The sequence below is a fragment of the Sebastes fasciatus genome, chromosome 7 (assembly GCF_043250625.1).
Source record: "Sebastes fasciatus isolate fSebFas1 chromosome 7, fSebFas1.pri, whole genome shotgun sequence".
NCBI classification, from domain to species: domain Eukaryota; kingdom Metazoa; phylum Chordata; class Actinopteri; order Perciformes; family Sebastidae; genus Sebastes; species Sebastes fasciatus.
In genome coordinates this window covers 22210796-22229478 of record NC_133801.1, presented here as the reverse complement: position 1 = coordinate 22229478, position 18683 = coordinate 22210796, and the positions used below count along the sequence as shown (strand labels likewise).

The 18683-nt window shown below is 41.3% G+C and overlaps 1 protein-coding gene across 5 annotated transcripts in view; it reads right to left on the bottom strand.

The window, feature by feature from the left end:
- Positions 1-18683, bottom strand: part of LOC141771715 (neprilysin-like) — a 79419-nt gene that overhangs the window by 21790 nt on the left and 38946 nt on the right. For 3 of the 5 annotated variants that reach the window (XM_074642270.1, XM_074642274.1, XM_074642271.1), the window contains exons 2-4: positions 11102-11278; positions 9335-9370; positions 7319-7480 (exon numbers count right to left, since the gene is read on the bottom strand). In XM_074642270.1, the coding sequence (XP_074498371.1) occupies positions 7319-7480; positions 9335-9370; positions 11102-11278 (375 nt within the window). Of the gene's footprint in view, positions 1-7318; positions 7481-9334; positions 9371-11101; positions 11279-12015; positions 12377-16124; positions 16658-18683 lie in introns of those variants that run through there. The other 2 variants (XM_074642272.1, XM_074642273.1) reach the window with 2 other exon arrangements.

Below are 18683 nucleotides of genomic sequence, written 5' to 3'. Positions count from 1 at the left end.
ATTTCGTGCCAGGCAACTATAGCAGAGACTCCAGGAAGTCAAGAAATAGTCCGGCACATAACCCCTTTTAAAATGGTGATCAGATCATACTGTTCAGATTAAACAAACAAGATAAAACATGTTAATTAGAGATCTTTAGAAGTGCTTGTAGGCAGGTTTTTTGTATCATTAATCTAGGGAGTGAACAGAGTGTTTCTGAAAACGATGAACTTTAAATGTCATTACCGATTAAAAGGAAACCCGCTAAAAGTGTAAAGTGGGACAAGCTTTTGGCTTTGATAAACCATCAACTCACGGCTTCAGTATTGTCTGTCACTTATAAAGTTATCTCTTATAAATGTTGCATCGGGATCAACAGACTGCAGATCTCAATGCAACGCCAAGATCAATACAGGAAAGAGGATGGATCTTGAATTACACAGCCAGCTGACAGGAGACTCCCCCGAGTCCATCACTCATGTCACAGAGAGTTGAGATCAAAGAATAAAGATGAGGAAAATTAGATTTTTTTTTTCTTTCTTTTGTAATTCTCAGGATTTACTGACAGGGCCAATCACAATAAAGACAGTTAGATAAAGTGTATTTAAAACAAGGTTTATCCCTTTAATCTCCAATTTCATTTAATGTCACGTCAGATCATCGTGTCTTAAAAACACCTTTTCTATTATTGCATAATTCATGGACTATCCACGCTCATTCAGTTTAGCGGCCCCAAAATATTCTAAATTTAATTCAATATTAAATCATGATCTTTTTCATTTATTTTCATTTGCTCAGTCAGTTCTATCCCTTCTTTCTGCTTGCATGACTGCCTTTCACTTCAGGCTCTTTCTACCCTTTCATTTTTCTAATCCTCCCATTTTCTCATTACCATGTGTGCACTATTGATGTGCTCATTTAATCTTAATGAAGTCCTGAGATAGGGACCCTTCACGGGGCGCTTCCTGCAAAAGGGCACAGATCATGTGTGTATGATTGGATTACTGACTGCCTGGTGCTAATGTTTAACCACAGCAACGGCTTAACCTCTCTCTCGCTCTCTCTCTCCCTCTCTCGCCCCATGTGTGTGCATGTCTGGATTTATTTGAGAATGGATTTTGTGCCACCTGATGTTTGTTTGAGACATCACGTCAACTGAGCCAAACCGCACGGCATGATACAGAATCCGAATTTCGTCTCTCTGCATTGCCATTTTATCCTCGACCGTCTCTCGTCACACACGGCATTTCACTTGCTGTGTTTTCAGTTCAAGTTGTGCTTCCAATTCATCATTATGAAGCATGTGTTTAAGGTATATTACACGCAGAAGCCGTAAATGAAGTTTTTAAGTGAAATGAGTTGACACTTTGTGAGAATGATTAGTCTCAACCAGCTACAATAGAACTGATTACTGGTCTGTGTGTGGTATAAAAACATACAAAGAAAAATGTTTTTGCATTGACAATAAGCCAAAATAACAAAGAAACAACAAACAAAAGGATTGCATTTAAAATTCTGGTGCCGCTAAAGGTAACCAAAAGCAATGGTTTATTTTTTGCATGAACAAAATAATATTATTTACTGTACAGTGCAAGATTATGAGTAAAATTTGGGGACACATTTGGCAACTGTGTCATGGAGTTTTGTTCCCAATGGCGATGTCAGAGCAGTCTGAAGTTGCCAGAGCACTTATCCGCATCTCTGACTGGCTTCTGCTCCATAGCATTGGCGGCTAAAGACCAAGAGTGCCTTAGGCTACGTTCACACTGCAAGCCCCAGTGCTCAATTTCGGATTTATTGCTCAGATAACTGAGTAGAAGCGCTGCTGGGTCTTTGTGGTAATCACATACAGGTGCTCTTTGGATCCTTCAGGTGCACTGTGCTTATTCATCTTGTGAAGGGCTCAATGCATGGGAGGAATATGATCTCAAAAAAGTACAAAATGCAAGTCTCCTTAAAAAATAATAGGCACACTGTAGAGTTTGAACAAAATTAAAATGCCTTTCTTTTATAATATTTTTTTTAAATGACCAACGCATTGCGGCCGACATGTCTTCGCCAGGGTCATTGTCCCGGACCCACGCAATGAGCCCTTCACAAGATTAAAACAATAACAAATATGTCACATGCAGCATGCTGTCATAGTAAGTAAGTGAGTAAGTAAACATGGAGTTAACTTGAGTCAGCATTTATGGTTTCATTTATAAGCTGATGTGCAGTGGAAGCCAGCAAATTTGTGAGCATGACAAGAATGATCGCTTGGCGTACATCGCCGGTTGGTTGTTTTGGGGCGATTTTTGTCATTTTATTTTGCTAATTTAATGGTTTAACGGTCTTAAAGAACGAGAAAACAAGAGAGAAATGAGAGACAGCGGGGGGAAACAGCATGTTGAGCCTGGCACATTTTCTATATAACTTGGTGAATTATGGCTTTATTTAGAACAAACCAAAATCGGTGATTGTTGGAGTGGATAAAGACTAACCAAGACGGTTTTGGTGTTTTTACTTGAATGATGTGTGTTTTATGGTGCCCTGCTGCTCAAACTCAAAACGTATGGCTTTTTTGGAGCAATAGTTGCTACTTCTGCACAGAAATGTGTGCGAATGACTTAAATGTCGCACGACTTCTGATATTATTCAAAATGAGGTCGCATTGCAAAAAAATCTGACCTGTATCTGATTTAGAAACGGCCCAAATCAGAAATGAAAAGATCAGATTATGTGATTTGTGCTGTTCACACTGTTATGAAAATAAAAACTGATCTGAGTCACATATGCACCAAAAAGAAAATTGGATTTGGGCCACTTTTGCCGTCAGTCTGAACATAGCCTTGGAGCCATCTGCCATGTCGAACTGCCAGACAAAAAAAACATGATTTCTCAGATTTCTTAGAAACAAATGCTGTTGAGGAACATTATGGAAAATGTAAAAAAATAAATTTAAATGGGAACAGTGGGGGAAAGTACGTCCAGAACCAGACGGCTCATCCCACTTTGCAACTATGGTGTCAGCTAAAATCATTACAGTTGTCAAGCAAAACAGTAAACTCTTAGCAAGAATCAAACCATTGACTTTGGTGAGTTCCTGACTTTTCCACTAGCTTTGGCCATCTACACCATATACCAATTCTGTCATTGACTCAGTACCATGTTGTCAGTCAAAGTAATGCCCCTCGGCTAGTGTTACAGCTAATAAAAGTTATGCCCTGTACCCAGCACAGAGAAACAGCTAACAGGGCAGATTTTCACCTTGGTGGAGGTCTAAACTCTTTCCTGTTATTCATAAGCATCCTTGCTGGCAAAAAAAACATATTCAATTCAGGGTCTTTTTCTTCAATATGTTTTTGTTGGCCAAGAATTACCGCATTAATATTCATATTATTTTCCTTGGCCACACTGCTATCTTTATTTGATATGTTTATGGGACATGTTTATGGCATTGTGCAACAGTTCGGACTGGAATTCTGAAGGTCATGTGAACAAACCGTTTATCTCAAAACACTCATTGTAGTCACCAGTATTGTTTGACATGAGTTCTGTTACAGTTATCGCAGGAAAAAAACACAGTCCGAGAGACTGAATGTCTGACAAACAACTCATCTGAACACTATATTCTGACATCACTACGCTCTTTGGTGAGGCCAAATTATATAAGAAACATAAGCTGGTTCCTGTGTCGCACGCCTCTGGGTTTAATTTTCTCTGTACAATGAGATTTAGACTTGGAGTTGTGCAAGAAGCACCTCGTGTATTACTAAAGCGCTCAAGCAGATGGATGTACGCACATAGAGCTTTGCTTGGAGATGACTGCCACATGCTGTGTCACATTTCCTCAAAGCTTTTCTCAATGTACCATCATCCTCTGGCTAAAGAGCTCTTCCTCACTTCACCCCAAAGCCTCCTGGTTATGTTTACTTCTATAGCTCTCCTGTTTGTTCTCCCCCTTCGTCTTCCTGGCGCAAACTAGCTAGTAATTAAAACGCTCACGGTCAATTGGGAAAATCACTACAGAGAACGCCACACCTGAGTATAGGGTGAGGTGGAAAAAGCACAAAGCTGTGGTCCCAATCAGAGTCCTTATTATGAATCATTTATGGCCTTTTTTACAGCAGCGGAGAACAATTCCGAGGCATTTACAAGCGCCCACAAATCTACACAGCTATTCACACACACGCAGCCTGGAGCGCTGCAGTGTCCAGGTGTTTCCAGGCCCCTGCAGCTGTTGACAGGAAGAAAGATCCCTCCGTCAGCGGGCGGTGGTTATCCAAGCAGGTGGCAGCAGCCAGTCCCGAGATCGGAGGTCGCATGTTTGATGTCACCTCCGCAGTAGAGGTCGCGGCTCTGAAGCTGAGGCGCTCCCACTGCCGGGGCATAAATTCTGACAGCTCTTAGGTCTTAATTGCTACTGCACGTGTTCAAGAAAACAGAAGGCACACATACCTCGGTTTGGGATATCAAAGTATGATCTTAAATACACAGCATTCTCTTATTATTTCTCACCCCGCACGCACAACGTAGACCTGAACATGTGTGTGTACAGTACAGTCAGAGACATTCCAACCGTGACTGGTGAGCGAGACACCCTGAAGGAATGAGCACAACAACATCGGTTGGTGGGGCTTTAAGCTGCTGAATGATTGAGACCAGTTCTTTGGCTCTTTCCACTCCTCCTTTCTGCAGTAAATGCAGCACTTAAATTAATCTAAAACATCAACCTTTGCACTTTTTGCCCAATATCTATCATCGTTAGTTTTTTGCAGGAGTGTATTTTTCCTCCATCCCCGCTTTCAGACAGGCCGCAAATACCAGCGCGAGGTCTCTGATAAATCTACCCGGCCGCTGTAAAAATAGTGTGAAGTGACGCCACGCACTTACACGGAGACGTGCCATGTGCGTAAATGCACATGCAGTAACAAAATGCCAAAAATGAGCCCTTGTTGAGCAATGTTTATTTTCCCCCCTCTGTGTGAGTTTTATGGTTGTTAAGCCATGGAGGAAGAGAGCAGAGCGGAACAGAACAGAACAGATAGACTTGAAGTTGTTAGCGATGTTACGACAAAAAGTAGTACATGCATTATTTTTCGGACAATTCCCATACATGCTTTTTTTCCCACAGTTCTATACCAGCACGTCCTGATGGTATGAAATCCAATTAGAGAGCTCTGAATCGCACAGAATCTCATGTTCAAGCAAAGCATTGTGAGCCTGAATTTCAATAACCCACTTTTATAATTATGCTACGCAAAGTGAATGAAAATGCAGTTTTTCCACTACAAGCACCCTCGAAAGAAATGGTGTTGGATACCGACTACATTACATGCAATCTCTAAAAAAGTAATGAATGTTCTATCGATCTGTAAAAAGGTGGTTATCAAGAAGTAGAAGGAAAGCAGGAAAGGAAAAGTGAGGACAGCGAGAGCTGTCAGTGCACAAAGAAAAATCTAAGCTGTAAGAAAAAAGTTAAGACTTAAACCTGCAGTAGAGAGAACATTTTTGTCATCATTGGGCAAAAATTCCATAACAACCTTTCAGCATATTGTAATTCAAGTGTTGAGAGAAAACTAGACTTCTGCACCTCCTCATGGCTCTGTTTTCAGACTTTAAAAAATCTAGCACGAGACGGGAGACTTTGGCCAATCACAGGTTATTTCAGAGAGAGAGCGTTTCTATTGGCTGTTCATTCAACGGAGGCAGCTGTCAATCAATCTCGAACTCCGACCAAACGGTCAAACTAGGCAGCGCTGATCAAATATGAATTAATATTCTGTTACTTTAATGCCTATTTCTCACCTCAAATGTTTTCAGAAACATCTTGTAGTGTACTGTTTAGCTGTAAAATGAGAAAGGTGGGCGGTGCTTGGTATTTCCTTAACTGATCTCAACATGGCTACCGAGTCACAAACTTTCTCATTTTACAGATAAACAGTACACTACAAGATGTTTCTGAAAACATTTGAGGCGAGAAATAGGCATTACAGTAACAGAATATTGATTCATATTTGATCAGCGCTGCCTAGTTTGACCGTTTGATCAGAGTTCGAGAGACAGCTGCTCAGAGACGGCAGACTCCAGCTCGACTCTGATTGGTTGTTTTCACCCAGTCGGTGGAATCTTGCAGATGCCATTAGGAGCACCGGAGGACACCGAGGAACATGTTTTTTTTTTTTTCAGATTACCTGTCTCATGCACTACTGTCAGGACATAGTTACTGTTTTATAAAAATAACTTTTTTTAATCATATTTGCTCCATTTCTACCCACTGCTGCTTTAAGATATGATCATTATCCTTTCAAACAATAATGTATTTGAAAGGATAGCGATCATATTAAATATTTATAATTTTGGAACTACATCTAGCCACTACCGCCCACGTTCAGGTTTATCTTTAGGCAAAATAATCTGCCTGTCATCACAAGGGCAAATGGCAAAAGAAAAAAAAAATAATAAGGTGTCCCAAGACACCAGTGTGTTTTTCAATCAAGATCGAACAGATAAAGTGCTTGAGGCTGCTGCAAATTATCTGAGTCCACCAGACAGGTCGCACTTTAAACCCAAGTTTTCCTTTCCCACTAAGAATCAATCTCTCTCACACGTCCAAATCACTCTGTTTCTCCTGCAGCCAATCTGCACTCGTCGTTAGGCATAGGCCTATATATTGTAAATTTATGGTGGACGAAGAGTTTCAGTTGTCCGTGGAAAGTTTGTGCCCCACTGAAGATTTAGCACCCGCTGCTCAGGAATCGACTGGCCTTCTCACCCAACAACTTCAGGTGAAGTATGGACCCTCACACAAATCCACAAGCGCTCACACATGTGCAGTGTAACTCGACCCTCTCTGTAGCAACCATGCCACTAACAAGACTCTAATGCTCGCTAAAAGCTGGCAGAACACCTGAGACACACACTTGCAATTAAGATATTTCTCACTGCCGGGTTGACGTCTTTAGAAGACAGCTTGAAAGCGATGTCTGCACACACACACACACACACACACACGCCGACAATGCCAGCTCTGTTGACAAACTCTCCGCTCACATGGTGTTACTGAAGTCAAATTCCCATGGCATCTGTGATATCTATATAGCTGCACTCCCTGAAGGACAGTCCTCTTTAGCTTGTGTTCTCGAGCAACTGAGTCAAGCTGTTTTCCGTCCTATTACAAAGCAGAAAAGGGCTCGCTATTCTAGGTTGCTTTACAACTCTTAATCACCGACTAAATGCAGCATCATTGCTCTAATAAAAACAGGCACCACAGGTCTCCAACTTTCACAAATTAGCACCCCTGCCCGTCTGTGTTACGGCCTTTCGGTATATGTGTGTGCTTGCATGGGTGTCTGACCTTTGAGAATGACCTCCATTTCGTCTCGCAAGATGTCAAAGGTGCTGTATCGAGGGCTGGTCTCGGGGATGATGTTCTTTTTCAGCCAGCCTCCACAGGCGTACTGGTAGAAGTTGTCGCAAGGGTCCACGTTTGCGTCCATGTTCTCGATGAGGCGAGACGCTGCATGGACAGAGAGGAGATGCTTACCTAAAGAAACTATGATATACTGCGGGATATAGGATGTGAAATCAACCAACACAAATTATATCAAAAAGCCTCGCTAGTATGATATACAGCATGTGTAGTGATGTTCTTCCTGAGAGTTAGATGAGAATGTGAACACCACTCGCACTATTCAATGTACGGCTACAGGAACACAGGGAAACAGCTAACAGGCTCTCACCTCTATCACAGAGCTTTCCTTAACGGAGATTCCAGGAGGGCCCATAAAACCAAAATGTGTCAGTTTCACAACTACGCTTTTAAACGTATTAAACCAACTACGTATAATGTGTTAATTTGTGAACTTCAGAGGTGTGGAATTTGTTACCTTCAGACTGAGTCAGGATAGCGTTTTCCATCTGTTTTTGATCTTTGTGGTATAAACTAAGCTAACCAGCTGCTGGCTGAAGCCTTACAGTGAATGGCCGAAGATTGAGCTTCTCATTTAGCACAGTTGAGATTATGGATTACTTTAGATTACTTTAATTCCATAATAACCTTTCAGCATATTGTAATTGGTAGTGTTCTAAGAGAAAACTAGACTTCTGCACCTCCTCATGGCTCTGTTTACAGGCTTTAAGAAATCTAGCCTGTGACGGGAGACTTTGGCCAATCACAGGTCATTTCAGAGAGAGAGCATTTCCATTGGCTGTTTATTCAACGGACGCAGCTGTCTATCTCTTGTAGTGTACTGTTTAGCTATAAAATGAGAAAGTTTCCTCCGGCTGTTGGGCGGTGCTTGGTATTTCCTCAACTTATTTCAACATGGCTGCCAGGTCACAAACTTTTTTCATTTTACAGCTAAACAGTACACTACAAGATGTTTCTGAAAGCATTTGAGGCGAGAAATAGGCATTACAGTAACATAATATTGATTCATATTTGATCAGCGTTGCCTAGTTTGACCGTTTGATCGGAGTTTGCGAGTGATTGACAGCTGCTCAGAGACGGCAAGGCTTCAGCTCGGCTCTGATTGGTTGTTTTCCATCTGTGGAATCTTGCAGATGCACCGCAGAACACCGGAGGACACTGGGGCACATGATTTTTTTCCCCAGATTACCTGTCTCATGCACTACTGTCAGGATATAATGAAAGTTTTATAAAAATAACTTTTTTTAATCATGTTTGCTCCATTTCTACCTACTGCTCTTTTCAAAAGTAAAACAGTATTGTGGCACTAATTGGGTTAAGTTCGTCACCAGTCCTCGAGATGTGTGACCTTTTTTGAGCTGCAATTAAATTACAGGAGGCAGCTGACAGATCTCTAGTGACAAGGCTGTCCGTCAAATCTGACTGAACTGGGACATAAGTTTCCCAAAAACGAATGACTGGCCCATCTGTTGCTGGAAACTCAAGGAAGAGTTAGAGATCTTTAATTTAGTAAGGCAGTGTTTTTCATGGGAAATGAACTGTTCTAACTGCAGTCATGTGGTCAATGAGTGCTTGTCAACAAAGTTGTAAAAGCTGAAAACTTGTGAAACACTTCAGTTTTGGACACACGTTGCACATACTGTATATCCTAATAGATTTGCCTAAGCTATATATACACAAGCTTCTCAAGTTCTCTTGATGCGAGAACAATAACCCTTTGCAACATGTTTCTGCTGATCGGGACCAGTTCTGTTTGATCACTGTTTTGACTTAGAGGCAACATATTCACAGTTGAAGTGCCTATTTTCTCTAAGTATGTCTGAAATCCCCCGGGGCTCCTGCAGCCGTCTCAATTTTCGCAATCCGTCCCCCTCTGAGAAAAATCAAAGCCTTCAGAATGAGACAATAAAGAGGACGCACAAACAAACACACGATGCTTACCTGACTGCGTGCAGTCAGCTGTGGTGCAGATTTCATCTATGGGAAAAAGTGAAACAAATCATTATGTAGTGGGATTTTTGCAGTCATCAGTCATCATGTCAGATCTTCATATTGTCCTTCATCTTTCCCTTTCCCTTTATTTTATCGCTATCTCATCTTTCTCACGCATACTACCCCAAGAAGTGTTGCTTTCACTCTGTCAGGAATAATTTAGGTGCTAAACTGTTAATCAAATCCAGTGTGACATGTACCGACACACACACACCAGCGAGCTGTCATTTGACCATAAATACACTGTTCCATGCATTACGTGAGAATGCACATGATGTGCACACAGTTGAGCGCTCACATACAGGTACAAACATGGTCATTAAACTTTCTCGTTTTGCTGACATGGCAGCTTACACATTTATCAAGCACAAGTTTTGCAGAAGATAATAATAGCGCAACACACACACATATGCCAACCCAGACAGTTTTTATGCATCATTAGAGTTCATTATATTGACTTTTTTGACCTGCTGAACTTCAGAGTTGCTCCGTTAGTCAATAATTAATTTGCAGATCTACAAAAAAGCTGTTTATTGTCCATGTTAATGTCTTACCACATCACAGTGACCTGTCATCCTTGGACTTTGTAGATTAATAAATCATCATGTTGCGTAACAAAGACTTTGTGTCAGTACCTGTTAAATAGATCTGATACCTAAGTGCAGAAAGCGAGCAAAGCCGGGATATTAATGATTAAAAAACCCTCATATTGTGAGATTGATCTGAATGAAGCAGATTCGATTGGTTTCCCATGGCGAGGGAAGGCGAGTGGGGGTGTCTGTTCAATCCATTTTAAATCATCCATTTCTCATACTGTGAACTGATGACATTTGCAGCAAGATATTAGATACACTATTCTTCATCATTTACAGAAAAGTCTGAAATGTGAGATAGCACAATGTTTTGAGGTTGTTGTTGTAAAAATGTCTGAGACCACGAAGGAAACTCGAAAAAAGGACCTTTGCACACTGAATTCCTCTTTCTGGCTCAGTGGTTGTACTTTTGCACTATATGTTTTAAAAGCTAGAGTGTCTTCTGTTCACCTGACCAGACGCAGCACGCTCCTTCATGCTCGCCATTAACCACGAACTCAGCTGGAAGTGACAGTCAGTGCATGACATGTGCACAGCTTCAAAAGTTCTGAAAGGTTTGCTGAATATTATGGTGACAACAAGAAACAGATGCTGAACGGCTCCTCAAATATATATATTGTTTTTTTTTACATGACACACTTTTTTTGATCACTCTGTTTTTTCCTCAGATTTACTCAGACTGTATAAGTGGACGTAGTCACAGTGATGTCACCCATTGGTTTGTGGAAGCCTTGAGTTCAGCATCCCCTGCTTTATAGTCTATTTGACTCTATATGGGACCATAATTTACTAAATGAACATCATGCTGTATTGAAGAAGACTTATAACTAGTGATTGAGACCATAAACTCATGTTTACAATGTTTACTGAGGTAATAAATCAAGTGAGAAGTAGGCAAATTTTCTCATAGATTTCTATACAATCGGACTTCTTTTTGCAACCGGAGGAGTCGCCCCCTGCTGGCTGTTAGAAAGAATGCAAGTTTAAGGCACTTCTGCATCGGCTTCACTTTTCAGACCCAGAGGTTTACCAAATTGTGAAGTTGTTTTTTTTCGAGGAGCCACTCAGGTTTTCATATATTTCTCAGTCTCACTCTGTCCTCTGTCCTCTCTTTGGCACTCACCAGTCTTAGTTGTGGCAAAGAGGATGATGAGGGCGACGATGACGATGAAGAGCAAGGAAACGATAGTAATGAGGCCGACCTCCAGGGAGGTCCAGCGGAGCTTCTTGGCCGAATTGGGGGGGCTGGTTTCTGTCATTCTCAGGACTCCTCCTACAACTGTCGGCTCTATCAACTCACCTGAGGAGAGAGGGAGAAGCTCAGAGGTCATTTATCAAGCTAACATGCCAAACATTTGCTGGTTGCAGCTTCATAAATATGAGAATATGCTGCTTTTCTCTGGTTTATATAAATGTAAACTGAGTCATTTTTGGTTTTGGACTCTGGGTCGGACAAAACAGGCAATCTTAAGATTAAGATTAAATTTTTTTACTATTTTCTGACATTTTACTAATTGATTAATGGATTCATTGAAATTGACAATGAAAATAATCACTAGTTGCCGCCCTAAACAGAAGAAAAGAAGCACACTTACATAGATAACAGATGTTTGGTAAAAAAAAAAGGTATAATTCATATGTGAACCAAACATGAACTAATGAATCTAAAGGATTCATCTTGATCACGTGTTTTCATCGTGTCAGCATCATTTAAAAATCCAACTCTAAAAATCAATTCATCTTTGACGTCATCAACCAAAAACCAAACACAAATGTTAGGATTTTGGTACTTTGACAACATACTATTTATTTTCCATCAAAACATATTAATCTTGACATTAATAAAGCAAACATTCTGTTAGATCTTGACACTTTTTAGGCACAAACTCAAGAGAGAAAACACAAAGAGTGAAAGCGAGATAAAAGACACCTGGAAGCGATAAGAAAGCAAATGAGGAAAAAAAAAGACAAAGAGTATGTTTTTTTTTTTTTTAAACCAGTGTTGGAGCAAAAGGTGAGAACAATGGAAGTTCTTACCCTCTAGTGGCTGTACACTCCAGACAAAAACAAGAAACACACACTTCTGAAGAACGGAAAACAAGAGAGACCTTTCCTCTGCTCCTCTCTGTTGTTTTCCTCTCTGGGGCCAAGTGAGAACTTTACAAAGTTCATGTAACAAGCAGTTAAATCTATCTCTGAAGGCAATTAATCCTTAATCCCTTACCGAAAGGCACACACGCACACTCTTGCAATTACGACACACACACACACACAGCCATGCACTCACACTTTTACAAGCTGGTGCCATGAGGCAGATGGGTGGGTCTCTCTAGCGTGCTGCTGGGCTGTGATGAGAGAGCCGCCTGACCAAAGGACATAGTCTCTTAGCTTCCTTTGAACGAGTAGACAGACACACACATCACCTGCTGCAATAACCACAGTCCTGCTGAATGCCAAACCCCCTATCATTCTTCTTCACGGCTAAACAACAGCCTGATGTAAAGTAAACTCCCCCCCGGTTACAGTCATTATCCAGTCTGCTAATTGGCCATCACTGTATACACTGACCACATCTCCCAACAGGCTGATTTCCCAACTCCACACCAGCACTATACAGCATGCATGACCTCACTCTGGGTCAAACAATTTACTATAGGACAGCGATGGCGCCCGGCGTGTAATGGATATCTCTCCTTTTGCAGTGTTTGAAGGGTGTGATTCTACAACAGCCTTACAGTAAAGCAAACTGTGGGCATAAACAGAGTGATTGAAGGCCTGAAACGAGAAGAGGAGACAAGTAGAATGACACAAGCTGATGTGTTAATCAAAACTTCCTGTCAACCCGCCTCTGGGTGGCTGCAGGAGGGGGCAGAAACTTTGCGTCAACTTTTTTTTCTTCTTCGTGCAAGCACACACATCACTGTGACAGCAGTCCCACAGCTCTAATAAAACCATGTGTGCATGCCAGCGTCGGAGGGGCTTTGTATTAGATCCATTTGCTCTAATGAAATGAAAACATGTGAAATTTATTGGAAAGGAAACGGGACGTAAAGGCGGAGTGAAAGAATGTGCAAAAAATGAGCGAGAGTGAAAAACAGAGAGGACACTGAAATCAGAGAGGACACCGAGAGGCCCTAAATCATGTTTTTAAGTGAGCCGAGGCATGTTAGGTATTAACCTTAAGGAGCACTTACTGTACATGCACTTATGTATCACTCATAAGGCTTACTGGTATGCTTCTTCAGATGACTCAGGAGGAAATAGGAATTACATGTGCACGTTTAAAGTCAGGTAATGCTCAATCCCTCTCAACATTGCTTCTGGGCGGATTAGGGCAGTGATTCTCAAAGTGGGGTCCGGGGACCCCCAGGGGTCCGTGGCACTCTGTCAGGGGGGATCTGTGAAATAGTTTTGCTATGAATTATAAAATTCTGCTCTATCATTAAAAAGTACAGATCTATAGATGGGGAACATTACCACAAAATAGAGTGCTCCAGGGATAACGTATATTTTTGTAGGCCAACCAAGGCCTATTGAAGGAGGCTTGGACACGGGTGGACATGGGTCTTGGGGTATGGGGTAGGAACCATGTACAGTGTAACTGAAGCTGCGGTCGTGCGTTGCGATTGGCTCAATTTCGGCGAGTGCAGACCAGATTTTACTGCGCATGTGTTATACCCCAAAGATATGACGCGTTGTTCAGGCGTGACTCAGCCTCTTTCAATAGTTCCTTGTGGCCAACCAGGAAGTTGGCATCGCCCTGGTTCCCTTGACAAAAAGCCAATGGGATTTTTCCATTGGGTTTTGGATTATTGCAGAAAATAAGCTCTGTACATGGCAAACAAACGTTTATGATACTTACAGTAGTATATTAGTACACAGAAAAGTCTAGTATACTTGGCTTATACTGACAATTATAAAGAAAAGTCTAAGTATACTTGGCTTACAGTATACTGACAAGTATACAGAAAGGTCTAAGTATGCTTGGCTTATACTGACAAGTATACAGAAAGGTCTAAGTATACTTGGCTTATTGACCTACTTACTTAATCTTCTGATCAAGATATACTCAAGAAAAGTATAATTAAGTATCCTTGCCTTGTAGGCCTACAAAAAAGAATACTTGGCTTAAAGTTGTCCGTACTTTTTGATAGAGTAGCCTATTAAAGTGTGTGATAGTTTGTAAAAGGATGTTTGGATATGAATTTACTTCAATTCATCAAGTTTTTGGATTATCCGTTCACCGTAGAGGCATGCGACAACAACACATTTTAGTTAATTTTTTTTAATCTCATCACAAATCGTCAAGTCATATAGCAAAAGGAGCAAGTATCTTTATGTATTGCAAAAATCATTGGATAAGTTAAAGTATAAAAAGTATACTTTCATGAACTAAAAAGCAGAGATGCTCACAAGTAATTTTTTTGAAAGTCCAAGTCAAGTTTCAAGTCTATAGCCAAGCTTAAGCGACATCTGATTACAAAGCACCCGGAATATCAGGGCAAAACAATGTGGTATTAACATGATTCAAACTGAAATGTGTTTGTTTATGATTATCAAACAGGTCTTAAGGTATTTCAGATGAAAAGTTTTAGAATAGTTCCAATGGCATCTAAGAGTACAAATGGTAGTAAGGATTATGCTTAAAACTGTGTTACGTTCACGAGGGGGTCCTTGGAAAATGTTTCCCTGTGTAAGGGGTCCCTGGCCCCATAAAGTTTGAGAAGCGAACCTGTTAGCGTATAGCGTATATAGTGTGTGCATGGCACTGATGCCTTTAAGGATGTTTGCTCTGTGAGTGGAAGACAGCCTATAATGTGTGTGAATTATTTGTAAGGTTATATCTGCTGCTAGTGTGACTACTCCCGTTGCAAGACACAAGTCATCGGTTTAACTTTTTGTGATGTCGCTCTGATGAATTGTCCCGAGTGTTTTTTGGAAGGTATTGAACCAAAACTCTTTCCCTGTTTTTTTTTTGTGTTTTTTTTTCTTTCTTGTCTGTCTCTCATGATATATCTGAAACATAAACAGTCGCCGTGTCTTGCGAGACCTCGCAAACCCCCTTCAAAATTAAACCCATCATTCACTGAGACGCCTCAACGCACCCATGCTCCTTCACACACACACACACACACACAGGAGTAAACACGAGACTACTTGCACAAAGTCACTTTTTTTTTTACAACCCTACATCCGTGAGAGCCATGAACATGTCATGTACCTAATTGAGTTTGAATAAAAACAGGAATGTGGCCTACTTTAACTTAAAATAACACCTTCTCTGGGACTTGATGTTCAGCGCTGCATGGGCCTGTAGCTGCACACTGAAGATGGAAATCTTTTACTTTTTTTCTTTTTTTGAGGAGGAGGTGACTTGATGGCCAAAGGTGCTGTGATCCAGCTGAAATGAAGTCCACCTCTTCATAAATTGCTTTCCTAATGGCTTTTCTGATAGCAGTATGAATGGGAAATAGGGAAAAAATAACTTTTAAAGGGATATAACACCAAACTTAAAACATCACCAGAGCCCTTATTGCAGCTGGTAAGATAAGATAAGATAAGATGAACCTGTGAAACACAGGAGAGGTATAAAGGTATACAAAAATTATATAAAAAAAAAACAATAATAGAGATATAAAAGATACAGAGTGAATGGGTGAACATAATGTGTCAATAAATAAATAAAGGTAGTATGTGCAATAAATAAATGTAATATGTACATATGTGCAGTCTATAAAGTTGCATATAGGATGTATAGTGTAAAGTAAGTGTAAAGCGCACCAGTGAACCAAAAAGCACAGGCTTATAGCTGTAGGTCTATGACAGTAGATTAAAGTGCTTTCTGATAGGACCAAATGCAAAACTCGAGAGTGATAAAAATATGCATCTGCAGCTTCGCACACACACGGTGAGCAAGAAGAGACGCAGTTAAATGCCAGATCCACATCTCCTGTTGCACGTCGGGAATTCCAATGGGGGGGTGCAGTTGCATGATCAACTGGTGCATGCTGCTGCCCCGCGTGTCACCCAGCCGGTACACGCGCGCACACGCAAAAATAATGCACTCACACACACACAGAGAGACAGACGGAGACTCACACACAGATGGCACCGCGTAATGAGAAAGGTGCGTGAGAGCGACTTACCAGATGTGTCGGGAAATTTTCGGTCGATGATATATATGGGCATCACATCCACTGATCCATCAAATCCACCAAAAGGAGAGCTCGAAGTGCTGATCGATCTGTTCTGTTCCACACACTTGCTTCAGCCGATCCTTGCCTCTGTCTCCTTCTCTTCTCTTTCTTTGGGCTTTATATTCCAGGAGCGCACATTCACACACTCACTCACGCACTACAACTACCTATACTATAGGCTTATACTGTACCACATCCAGCCTATCTATATCCACCACCCACAGAGGATCACAGCCGAATTCAAAATGACCCATCGGACTCTTGCGCGGCGCAATTGGTCAAGTGTGAGATCCACAGGAGGGGAGATCCCATATTTATACTATACAGCCCTGTGATGACATATAGTGAAGTGAGGAGGCAGTGAAGTGAAGCAGCTCCTCTCTCTGAAGTTCCCCCTCGTCCTTCCTCCGAGCAGAGCCCGTTGCCTCCTCCGTCAGGGCGGCGTTTAGAAGTGACCCTGTTTAGCAGCACTTGCTGTCAGTGACACCCTAAATAGCTCCAGGGCGCATGCAGGTTCAGGTGAGGAGTGTGATGCTGCTGCTATACTCACAGAGCTGCCAATAGCTTTTAAATGCAAAGCACTTTATGGTTAGAAAGTATAGAGTCCCTGCTTTTAGTGCAAATATTGACTACAGTCATTAAAATGTAGAATAACAAATTATTAGTTAATAAAAAAAAACATTTATGAATATGACCAGTTAGGGGTGGAACTAAAAAAAAATTTCATTGTGGATTAATCTCTCAATTATTTTTTTGATTAGTTGTTTAGTAGATATTCCGTTTACTGTCGTCGAGGAATAAAGAAATCAGATAATATTTCCCTTTTTTAGAAGCTGCAATCAGAGAATTTCGATGATGACTCGAACCAATTAATCAATTATCACAATAGTTGGCAGTTAATTTAAAGGGACTGTTTGTAAGAATCAGAAATGCTTGTTAACAGCGACACTTGTGGCCGTTAAGTCAACTAATGTCAGCGTCGGGCTCGCGCTTGTGCTCGCTCTAAATAGACATGAACAAGCATCGTTCAAAACAGTGAGGCGACACACGTCAGCTAAAACCACAATATAACTCTATATTTCACCTGCTTGGCAGTAATGTTAGCTGACCAGACGAAGGTCTGAATCACTGCTGGTCCTAGTGTTGGCTTTTCCTGCTTCAACCTCCCGACCGCGGCCGGAGGGAGACACCGGCCCCCGGTCGGAGACGATAACATTTCTCGCTGCGGAGCCCCGTCACTTCACAAGACATGGGAAACCTCTGTTGGTCTGGAGGAGCTGCAGCAGTTATTTCTGCACAAACGTCCACTGTACATTCACTAGATATTCTCAGAGCTACGAGGTCTTCTGCAGTGTGTAGTGTGCGCGCATGCACGTGAGGTGGAGTTTTGAAGTCTTGAGTTCCGCATTTTGGCCATCTTGGTTTTTGGCCGTCACCATGTTATTTTTTTGCAACCAGAAGTGACACGAGAGGGTGGAGCTAAGTACAACCGAACCCTGAATAAGAATTTTCATGCGACCATAAAGGTTATAATTAATTTAAATGAACTGAAAACACACTGTGAAAGGGTTAAAGTTGTAAGACGGAAATACCGACAACACCCTTGAGCAGACAACGCTGTGGTAGCGACCTGTCAATTACAAGGTAGCCACGCCCTAAAGCATCCTCTGCTTTACCATCTATTCTACTTTAAATGGGAGCATAATTTACTAAATGAACATCATGCTGTATAGAAGAATACTTGAAACTAGTGATTGAGACCATAAACTCATGTTTACAATGTTTACTGAGGTAATAAATCAAGTGAGAAGTAGGCTCATTTTCTCATAGATTTCTATACAATCAGACTTCTTTTTGCAACCAGAGGAGTCGCCCCCTGCTGGCTATTAGAAAGAATGCACGTTTAAAGCACTTCCGCATTGGCTTCACTTCTCAGACCCCGGACGTTGCCCACATGGTGAAAATGTGAATGGCCCTATGGAGCTATGTGTTTGGTTTGTCCATTCTGGGCTACTGTAGGAACATGGCAGACTCTGTGAAGAGGACCCGCTCCATATGTATATATAAACGGCTCATTCTAAGGCAACAAAAACACAACGATTCTCCTAAATGTCACACACTGCTCCTTTAAATCCCCATCCCAATGTAACCACGACTGGAAAAGTTACACAAGGTTATACAACATATGAACTTGATTATAGGCTTCTACATTAACTAGACATCAAAAAAGCTTTTAACCTACAGATACCTAAACATGCACTCCTTTGACATGCAAATCACCGTACTTATGGGTTCCTTTACTGCTGGTCGCAACTGCCCTCAATCAATTACAGAAGCAGCTAACTGCACTATATATGGAGGCGTTGTTTAAATGATAAACGTTTACTGATTGGTGTCACATATAACAGGGGTTTAACCGAGGCGATTGCAACTGCGCTTCCATGCTGAGAGATTAAGGCCGTCACCAGCACTGTATAATGTGTTTGATTCTACTTCAGTAAAAAGCCT